The sequence below is a fragment of the Scophthalmus maximus genome, chromosome 7 (assembly GCF_022379125.1).
Source record: "Scophthalmus maximus strain ysfricsl-2021 chromosome 7, ASM2237912v1, whole genome shotgun sequence".
NCBI lineage: Eukaryota > Metazoa > Chordata > Actinopteri > Pleuronectiformes > Scophthalmidae > Scophthalmus > Scophthalmus maximus.
The window spans coordinates 15,769,230-15,779,626 of record NC_061521.1 but is presented as its reverse complement, the minus strand read 5'-3'; the positions used below and the strand labels follow the sequence as shown (position 1 = coordinate 15,779,626).

Below are 10,397 nucleotides of genomic sequence, written 5' to 3'. Positions count from 1 at the left end.
GCCTTCCGTTGTCGCGACCGTCGTTAGATGGCTCGGGAAATACCAAAACAATGCAGCATGTGACAAACGCTGATTTGTTTGCAAAAATGTCAATCAATGTTGTTGCCAAGGCTGTTGCTGTTTTAACCAATAGGAACACACCAGTAATGCGCCGTGAGTCAAAGTTCAACACGGATTTGTCTGTATATGTGTGTCAATCAATCTCGGAGCGGACAACTAACAGCTGTGAAAGCTCTGAGAAGATTTAACATAATGCAACAGTGAATATTATAAAACATCCTAACATAATATCAGTTGTGTCCTTCCATTATCCATTTGATTGTCGCCCTCGGCAGGTCTATATTGGCTGAAGTGTGAATGTTTCCGAACAGTTGTGGACAAATACAGAGAAACATAAAAAGGTTTTTGAAAAAAATGTAATCTGGTTTAATAGCACTGTACATGGTGATACATCTTTGTTTAAAGTTCTTTGTAGCAGAAACAGTAGGGAATTACTGAAGGAAGGATTCAAGTACATAATAGTGTCTCTGATAGTATCAAGGGCAAAACAGAGTATACATTCATTTAGTTAGGCAGCTTAGACTTTTTTAAGGGGAATAAAGGCAGATGTAGAAACATAAATTTGAAGTAGCTGAGATAATGCTGCAAGATTTCATAGCTCACTGGCATCACAGTTTCATTTCTTGTTGGAAATTTGTGCGTTGACTTCATCCTCTGGTTGGATGCTGTGCCACTGAGCTATTGGTCGCCGAGGGTTAGCCAGCATGTCTGACCAATGGCATTGCTTAGTCCCAGTGCCGTTATCGCCTAGCAACACTTTCCCGATGGCGTCATTCTTCCCGATCTTATCGTAGTCCAACACAGTCACTGCTATCTGAACCTTCTGTAAATGCAAATAACATACACAGAAAGTTAATTTCTGCTGACTTGTATACTGTGTATACATGCACAAATATGTGTACCTCTATCTGTTCACATGGCACTTCAAAGCTGAAAGACTCGTTGTAGTACGGGTTCAAAGTGTTCTTCTTTATCGTTGTTTTCTTTTTCTTGAGTCGTTTCCCATTCTGCATTAAGTGGATCTTCACATAAGGGTCTGGTAGCGAGAACAAGGAGGTTTCGTGTCAGAGCGACAGACCCACAGCCTGGCACTGATGCAGCAACTCCATCAGTGAAACACAACATCTATTGTATCTGCTCCTGATGGTTTCCCCTAATAGAAAGTGCTTGAAAGTGGACACACCACTTAAACGGTAATAATAAGGCCTTAATGCTCAGGCAGAGCTGACGAATCGGGGCTGAGTAGGGTGCACTTAGTCATATTACAAAAAGGACCGACTTTTTTCATGCCTTACTCGAAGAATTCAATGTGATCCATTATTGTGGCACTGAAGTTGTCCATACTGGAAAATCTCCAGTAAACTTAACTTGACATGAAACTTGAAATGAAACACCACATGAATCCAGACCTCTTAGCTGCTCAACTCACCTGATAATCCACCCACATCCATTTTCTTTAGGTTTTTGGCCTCCAGAATCACCACTGTCAGTTTCCCCGCAGTAGGCACATACCTCAAGGACAAACATATGTCTCCAAGCCGCTCACTCTGATACAGAGAAAAAGAAGTGAGTATGTTGTTGTATGGCTTCATTATTAAATGGGGGTTTTTTAAATGGTGAAGCTGAAATATCAACATCACAAGTAGCTGCAGTTTTCTTGAGACAGAGGTTATTTAAAAAATAGTGAATATTCTTTGCAGTATTCTCTGCTTTGAAATAAAGTGTAAATATCAAAAGGAGAAAGATTTTAAATAAACCCAAAGGAACACTGCGCGTCAGTAACCTTGTCCCCCAACAAACAAAACACATCATGGGAAAAAAAGGAAACACATTTTACTGTTAGAGATGTTATTAAAGATAACCGTTTTGGAAAAAAAAAGCAAGACTTGTTTTTTCTAGTTGACTTGCTCACAGTGTGCTCCCACCTCCTCCTTCTCTGCCTTCTGCAGGTCCCTCCACTCCTGCAGAGACTGGCTGAAGTCCATACTGCTCATTGGTATTTTCACAGCTCCTATGGCATCGTGCTTTGAGAAACGGTCAAAGTCGTACACTGTCATCACTAGTGTCTTCCCGCCCAGGTCAGTGTATGGTACCTATATTACAGAACACACACATTGAATACAGTAGTTTGAAACCTATCATGTTTGCTGATCTGGAACATGGTCAGAAAAAATAAGTCATTTTTTTATTTGTCTTGGAGTTCTAATTTACCTTAAATGTGAAAGTTTCGTTGAAGTTGGGTTCGAGGGTCTTCCTATGAACTTTGGTTTCAAACTTTTTCTTTTTGTCCGGCAGCAGATAGAGTTTAACATAAGGGTCAGAACTACCACCCACATCCATGGCTGGCAGTTCTGCAGCCTGCACGATGCCCACTACCAGCTAGAAATGGAAGACATCATAGAAAGAGATTATAATCTGGCTATTTCAAAGTCATGGGGAGAAACAATTTACGGAAATTTGGTGAAAAGCAGCATATTACCGTATTATCTGTGAAGTTGTAGTCTAATGTGAAATGTAGATTGCCCAGCTTCTCCTTTTCCTTGTGATCATTATCTGACATCTCTGTTTCTTTGTTGCCTTCATCCTTCAGAGGCTGCACAAACACAAGGACACACGAACACATGCAGGTAAAATAGATAGCTTTACAAGAAATCAATGGAAACCTATCTCACAACTTGTGGCGCAGTTATTTGTGCTGTGTTCCCACAGTTTATTGTATAGCATTACACAGGCAGAGGCAATTAAACAAAGATTATCTTGTAGTATAAGGTTTAATTCTTTTTCCAAAGTGGATGTGTACATTTACCACCATCAGTGTGTTTGAAAGCCACTTGCTTCCTTGAAGACAACCCGAAACAACTCATATCGGTCCACAACCTACACCATGAGCTAAGCAGCGTGCAAGACATCCATTAGTCGTAACCCACACTGACAGTTTTACTGGTGTGTGTGTGTGTGTGTGTGTGTGTGTGTGTGTGTGTGTGTGTGTGTGTGTGTGTGTGTGTGTGTGTGTGTGTGTGTGTGTGTGTGTGTGTGTGTGTGTGTGTGTGTGTGTGTGTGTGTGTGTGTGTGTGTGTGTGTGTGTGTGTGTGTGTGGCCTACCTCGTTGTAACCTCCATCCATTTCAGTGTCAAAGCCTCCCTTGCTTTTCTCTTTTCCATTCTTGTTCTTTTCTTTGTCCTTGTCCTTCTTTTTCAAGCACTTCTTCCAAACACACACAGCACACGACAGCACTATGCACAAAGTCACGATACACAGGGCAGCAACAGCCCATGAGGGCACTGCAAATCCATAAAAAACACACACACACACACACACACACACACACACACACAGACACAGATTATACATAATTAAAATACATGCACTTTTAGTCACCCACTTAAACTCAACTAGTTTTTAGGTTAAAAGCGAAAATCAATTTTCCTCACTGTCTGGAAACATCACATATATAGGTTATTAACAAAATATCAGCAACACTGAAAAATGTAATGCAATCCAACTCAATACTCCCGTAAGAAATGCTTTTTTCAGAGAGATGCTGATTCAAACCTGTTGTCATTTTTAGGCAATATTTTGTGGTGGTGTTTTAAAATTTTAAAGTGTTCTCATTTGGCCATCTCGTGTGTATTCTGCCTGTTCTGAAATGAGATGTTTGACTCTGATATGAAGTGAAATATTTAAATCCAAGATAAAAATTTCAATGACTTGCAATATTTATATTATTTCCTAATATAAATGTATATAGCTGCTTTGCTGGGTCATTCATATTTCCTTAACAAGAGCTCCAGCAGTGTAATTCCCCCCAAATTGCCATGAAAAATAGTAGTTTATAAACCCTCCCGGATTATTTCTAAATGAGTCAGTCCATTCAGTCCATGGGGATGAACATTTGGCTCGGTGTCTAACTCACTGTGGATGCTGCGTAGTTCACTCATGAACTTGTTCGGACTGTGGCCTCCGGACTGTGTTGGGCCTGGGATAGTTGTTACTTTGGGCAAGCCACTTGGTGTGGCTGGGGTGCCCTGTGCAGCCGAGGCAGCTCGACGGATCCCGGTCATTATTGGATAATTGACAGCAGATCCAGAATGAAACTGTTTTAGGAACAGAGAGATGGGAAAGAATGGCTCAGCCATAAAAAAAATGCAACACATGCAATATATATATAACAGAAACAGGCATATCTGTAAACGCCCCCAGATGTGCTAAAATCATAATAGGGGAACCAGTTAAACAAACCACATTAACACACATACACTCAAGCAGATTTTTCAAAATGCTAATGATGGATGTATTTGAAGCAATAATGTGCTTATAGACACAACATGGCCATCGGTGTCAAATGACTTCTCCTGTTTCTGCTGGTGTGGCACTAACTTGAACACAGGATATGCAATCTGCTGACATGAAGAGGCGAGGGCGAGAGCAGAGGAGAGCGGAGACGCAGACTAGAGGCGTCACGCGTGGACCTCTGCTGTTCCTCGGTGAGCCGCCAGAGGTGATAATCAAGTACCAAGGTCGTGCTCAGTGCAGATTAACAAACAAAGCCAAGACTTGAGTGCCAGGTGTAATAGTATTCTCTATTCTGCAGACATCACAGGTATTGAATATCTGGGGCTGAATCCGCAAAGGGATGAGGACAGCATGTCACAGTTGTCTGATACTGATTATGTATTTTAGACAATATTTCTGATTGTTTAACTAAGTGTTTATGAACAGTTCACAGCTTTTATAGTTTCATTTTCCAATTTGAAACAGAAACATTATACAATTACAAACTTGTCAACTTGAAAACTTGGTCTTTGTCTCATTTTTGCTTTAGAGGTGATCATGAATGATGCGGTACTCTCACCATATGGCCCCCCAACTTCAGATGTTAATGCGGCTTAAACTCTTTTTACACCGGATCTAACACATTTTTACATTCATGACAGCAAACAAAAATATACCATCACTGGAAAATGAAAGCTCTGCATATATTTAAAATGTCAAGTTTAAATCACTGTTGGAAAAAAATGTTTTGTTTTTGGCTTGACCTTAGAGGACTGTGTCATTTTTCATTGAATGCAAAAGAAAAGAGTTACAAATTGCACATGATAAATGTGTTCGCCCAAATCCAGTAAACAACAGAATGACCTGCACAGACCTAATTAATGTTGTTTGCGCATCTGTGGGTTTAACTCAAAGTTATTACTCAGTCAGCACGTTCAATAGAGAAATAAATTAGAGTTGTTTTGATGAATGAAGAAGAGGAAAATTGGAAACAGAGACATACCTGTATTCCGTGGTCTCAGCAGCTGTGTTCACACTCACAGATATTCCTTTTCCTTACAGAGGGACGAGGAGGAGCAGGAGAAATCCAGAGAGGTGGAGGAGACCAGCGAGATGGGGTAAGTGTCAGCGCATTGCCCCTTTGTTTTTGTGTCTCACCAGTTCTTAGACACCAACAAGAGCAGTGCAGGTGTGTGGAAGCTGCATCAAGCGAGGGAGAAAGTGAGCGGGTAGGACAAGATGGAGTTGAGGGTGAGATAGGTGGAATTGTAGCTCGGTCATCTTATGTTGCTTTCCTCTGTGCGAGTGCGTGTGCGCGTGCGCGTGTGTGTGTGTGTGTGTATTTGAGTGAATGTGTACTTTTCTGTCCATTCAGGTCTCATGGGACCGCTGGTCCTTATTTCTGACACCCCACCTTTTGTGACCTCTTTCCCATCCCTGCAGGTCACCGGGCCACTGATGCATATTCATCAGTGTAGTGACATGGCTTTTTAAAGGCTCATTAGCATAGTGAGAGTTCAGCAATAGAGGGCATTTACATTCAGTGTGGACAGCTCTGTGTGTGAGGGCAACTGTACATCTGGCCGTGGCTGCAGAAGTGTTTCATATTGTCTATGTATAGATGATGTCGCCTGATTTAGAAACTTAGGATGTGGTTTCTGCAGCAACACAAGAGATCAAGTTCCAGCCCCGCCCCGTTCACCTTGAGGTACCAGGGATACTGTACGGAAAGAGAGAAAGAGAGTGGGGTGGGAGGATGGGCAGGGAAAGAGCGGGCTCAACATGACCTCCGTCTCTGACATATTGAAATACGACAAACAATTTGGGTTGGTTGTGTCACTCCTCAAAGTGACACAGTTTGGGGGGCAATTGACTTACAGCCTTTTTGAAATATTGAGCTGACATGATGCCGAACCCAATTTTTGGCCTTAGCACATTTATGTCTGTAGTCAGTCCAGCTTCATTTATTGATGGAGGAAGTCCTATTAATAAAGATCTTCTTAACAAGAAATAGATGAGAACAAATTACATGTAGAGCATCGAAACAGGACTTATTGTGTATTATGTCTGAGGTCCATACAGACATATCGAGCACGCTCACACACACACACACACACACACACACACACATACATTAACCACGTTATCATAATTATCAAAAACAAATGTCATGTAATAAATACATTCATGCATGTTAAATGTACAATTTTTAATATATATATATATATATATATATATATATATATATATATATATATATATATGGAGCATAGAGGAAGAGTCAATTGCGTATATACAGTATAAACAGTATGAAACAATGAAATTGTTGGTTTTAGAAATATAAAAACCATTTATACATCCGCGCGCTAGGTGGCGATATAATGTCTTACATCTCCACGACAAACCACAGAAGAAGCCTCGTCTCCTGGATACAGAGCAGACGACAGGAACGCGTTCCCCTGTTAAACTGCCGGTGAGTCATGTCGGATTCAAAGTTTGTTTTTGTACATTAAAAGGAGCAGCGGGTTATTTCTGTTTATTTTATGGGGCTTTCAAGTCATTTCCAGTGTTTGTATTAAATTATACTCACGCGAACCGCGGCGAGTACGTCGATTTAACTAGCTACCTAGCTAGCATATGCTAACGACACATAACGTAGCTCGTGTAATCAGACGCGAAGTAAGTACGGTCACGCTATTGAAAGTAAAGCAAGTGTACTTCTTCGTTGCTGCAGCGATGTTGCTATAGTACAGTACAGTGCCGTCATATACGTTTGGAGACTTCTTTTTGTTTGTGATGCATGGATAGTACAGGTAGTAGCAGTCAGCTGGTCACAGGTGACCCACTGCTGCTGCTGTGGTCAAATTAAACGTCTGTGGTCCTTGAGAACAACAATGCAACACGGGTTTGAGTCTGTGCCGATTTGTGGACCTGCCAACGAAAAATTGAAAGTGTAATCACACATTCTCCATTCAGAAAACAAGTCAAATATTCACAAGGCAACACGTTCGTCACATTGTCAACTCACTTTCCAATATAGCTAAACACGTCTGCCCTATTTAGGCTTTTCTAGAAAAATACCATATGATTAAAGTGATATCATTGTTTAGGTACTATACAGTAGATGAATAATACTATACTGTGAACAGATATTACTAATATAAAGTATATCTATTGTGGTTTACTGTTGCTTGTATCTAAAACTGAAGACATGGCTCTTCATTGTAAGCAAAGGTCCTAAATAGACTAATCTGTAGCTTGAGTCAGTGATAAAATCCACTCCTAGTTTATTGATTATGCTAACTTTTAACTGCTTTGAGCTTATAACATTTGAGTGAGTCTATATTTAATGATAATAATAGTAATAATAATAATAACAGTAATAATAATAATAAAGTAAATACAATTTATACAGCCCCTTTGCAGAGTAAAGTGTAAAGAGAGAGTTAGGAAAAAAACAGACAAACCACAATGTTACATTTGGTCGCTGTATGATGATGCTGAATTGAAGAGTCATTATGTTTTTTTTATTGAAAAATTATCAGTTTTGTTGCTTGTTAAAAAAAAAAAAACTCCTTTAAATCTGAGCCTATGTGCCTTCCAGCATGTGGAGATGCTGCCAGTGGAGCATCTTCACCTCAAGCATATCCTGCAGACAGTATGTGCACTGGAGGCAGTTGTCCTGCGCAGTTTTGGTCCAGGGGGAGGACAGGTGCTGTTCACCCGAGACACGGGACAGGCCATGTTGACCCGCAGCGGGACACACATTCTCAAAGCACTACGTCTCCAGCATCCACTGGCTAGGTGAGACACAGACATTTACTCTATCTCTATGATGATATTCATCAACTGTAATTTGTTTTCCTATTGTATTTGTGTGCTCCTCATTTTAGGATGGTGGTGGAGTGTGTCTTGAAGCATAGCAACGTAACAGGAGATGGATCCAAGACCTTTATCCTACTGCTGGCGTCATTACTACGGATGATTCATACAGAAGCTTGCAAGGAGCCTCATGTGTCTCACACTTATAACTCTAGGGAAGCAGCAGAGGCTGCCACTGCCAGGCGCTTGGCTGAGGGACTGCTGGCATTTGCAGTGGAGGAATTGGATGATCTCATCGCTATAGGAGTGGTCCCCTATGGATTCTGTGTTTCCTGGGAGGATTTCACTGCAGAAACCCGGCCACCCGCTCATACAAAAAATCACTGTGTTCAAAAGCTGCTGGCATCGTTCTTTCGTACTCGTCTTGGTCACACCCACTGTGACTTCATAAGCAACCTCACCTGTGAACTGCTCAGCAACTGGAAGCTTAAAAATGACCCTCCTTCCTTAGCACTTCAGTTTTTACATGACGTCTTCCCCGCACTGCATACGCCTGTATCAGGCTTTCCTATTAGCTGTTCACGTTTGATTGAGGGGCAGGTCATTCACAGGGACTTTGCCATGCCCTGCCCTCAGACTCACCGCCAGCCAGTTAAAGCTGTGGTATTCACCGGATGCCTACAGCCAAAGTTGCTCGGTGCAGGAGATGTGCTTAAGGTGGGATGTGGAGGAGGCCAAGTGATGGAGGGGAAAAGTATTGTGGAGTTTAGTGCCTGGTCAGAAAAGTCACTAGACTGTGTTATAGCAAACCTGCAGTGTTTGAGTGTCTCTGTGCTTCTGTGTGCGGTGAAACAGTCTGCTACTGTCCTGGCTTTAGCTGCACAGGCAGAGATGTGTGTTGTGGAGTGTATCAGCGAAGATGAACTGTCTCTCTTTGCCCAGCTAAGTGGGACCACACCTGTGACAGACTGCTGGACGATTGAACCTGCAAATGTTGCTACTCTGACCTTTTGCCGCCCGATACTACTGGGAGTCCATAGGTACGATATAGAGTCACAGATACAAGATTTAAACATCACATGGCTTTGATTATCAGTGTTTTTTTATTTCGGTTTCCGTCATGGAAATTAAAAGTGATCTCTTTTTTCTCTTCCACAGATATGTTCATGTGGCTTTCCATGATATGGAGGAAAGGGTCAGCGTCAAACCATGCTGTCTGGTCATGTGTGGCCCAGGCAAAGAGCAAACGGACCAGTATGCATGTGCGTTCCAAGATGCCATCCGCATGCTACTTTCAACTTGCAAGCCTGTGGGTATGTCTGCCACTACAGCATCGAAAAGGACCTCGCAGTCACACAAAAGCACATATTTAAATACAGATGATCCCTCTCATAAAAGCGCGGACACCGTTTCCAATGCACTTCCCTTCCAGCAGAGTGTGTCGGGGCCAGGATGTGTTATACCTGCTGGTGGTACATTTGAGTTTCTCTTAAATCATGCCCTCTTACAAAATATTACAAATATGGGTATCCCTGCTGTTTCCAAACTCTTGGCAAATGCTTTACTGATTGTGCCACGACAGATTTACTCCCACACTCCTCGTCATTTCCTGCAGATTCAAACCAGGATCCTCAGTTTTATTCCAAATCATTCCCACGCGTTCAGCCTCCCATATAAACAAGAACCCAATATAAGCTTCATACAGCGTTGTGGTACTAGTGAATTTCCTGTAGCAGACTGCAAACTTAGCATGCATTATTGTCCAAAGGGTGACGTTTCTTCAAAAGCTTTTATGTTGGACCCGGGCCTTGAATCCGTCTCCTGTAAAAACCAGCTTCTCCTGGCCGTACTGCAGTGTGTCACGAGTCTTCTCCGGGTGGACACAGTGTTTTACACACACACTGCTATAAACACACAATCACTGAAACCTGCAAACATTTCCTGGGAGGGCACAGAGGATGAGGCTGAAGACTGAGATTGTATTGTATCCCATGATGAAAACTATAAACATATATTCTCTTGGCACTTAATCAGGTATCATTCAGAAGTTGGATGAAATAATTTGTGCTTTGTTGCAGGCTGCCACAGCAATGTTTGAATAGACACACTCTTTTTTTTGTTTGGTTTGTAATCCATTCATTTGAAATGCAAGTCTTTTGCACAGCTACTGAGAGAGTAAATTACAGTTAATGGCTGTACAGTTGTGTGGTGCGATTTATAGACCAATAAAAATTTGAAATGGT

General features: G+C 41.7%; 2 protein-coding genes across 2 annotated transcripts; one reads left to right on the top strand and one right to left on the bottom strand.

The window, feature by feature from the left end:
• Positions 1 to 428: 428 nt before the first annotated feature.
• On the bottom strand, positions 429 to 5,583 carry syt1b (synaptotagmin Ib). Its single transcript, XM_035643030.2, has 9 exons — positions 5,336 to 5,583; positions 3,974 to 4,154; positions 3,163 to 3,341; positions 2,540 to 2,653; positions 2,272 to 2,439; positions 1,986 to 2,153; positions 1,490 to 1,607; positions 963 to 1,096; positions 429 to 883 (listed from the first exon to the last, which is right to left on the bottom strand). Exons 2-9 carry the CDS (start codon positions 4,119 to 4,121, stop codon positions 677 to 679), a joined length of 1,236 nt encoding a protein of 411 aa, XP_035498923.2. The 5' UTR covers positions 4,122 to 4,154; positions 5,336 to 5,583; the 3' UTR covers positions 429 to 676.
• A 1,127-nt stretch (positions 5,584 to 6,710) lies between these two features.
• bbs10 (Bardet-Biedl syndrome 10) lies at positions 6,711 to 10,397 on the top strand. The gene is made up of 4 exons (XM_035643029.2): positions 6,711 to 6,805; positions 7,937 to 8,136; positions 8,226 to 9,194; positions 9,313 to 10,397. The coding sequence occupies exons 2-4, from the start codon at positions 7,946 to 7,948 to the stop codon at positions 10,127 to 10,129; spliced, it is 1,977 nt and encodes a 658-aa protein (XP_035498922.2). The 5' UTR covers positions 6,711 to 6,805; positions 7,937 to 7,945; the 3' UTR covers positions 10,130 to 10,397.

Bases quoted from the DNA above. Each gene is read 5' to 3' on its own strand.
- syt1b (XM_035643030.2), bottom strand. From the start codon at position 4,121: ATGACCGGGATCCGTCGAGCTGCCTCGGCTGCACAGGGCACCCCAGCC. The intron at 3,342-3,973 runs GTGAGTTAGACA...ATGGATTTGCAG, and splicing joins TGAACTACGCAGCATCCACA to TGCCCTCATGGGCTGTTGCT. The intron at 1,608-1,985 runs GTGGGAGCACAC...TCTCTGTATCAG, and splicing joins AGAAGGCAGAGAAGGAGGAG to AGTGAGCGGCTTGGAGACAT.
- bbs10 (XM_035643029.2), top strand. From the start codon at position 7,946: ATGCTGCCAGTGGAGCATCTTCACCTCAAGCATATCCTGCAGACAGTA. The intron at 8,137-8,225 runs GTGAGACACAGA...TCCTCATTTTAG, and splicing joins CTCCAGCATCCACTGGCTAG to GATGGTGGTGGAGTGTGTCT. The intron at 9,195-9,312 runs GTACGATATAGA...TCTCTTCCACAG, and splicing joins ATACTACTGGGAGTCCATAG to ATATGTTCATGTGGCTTTCC.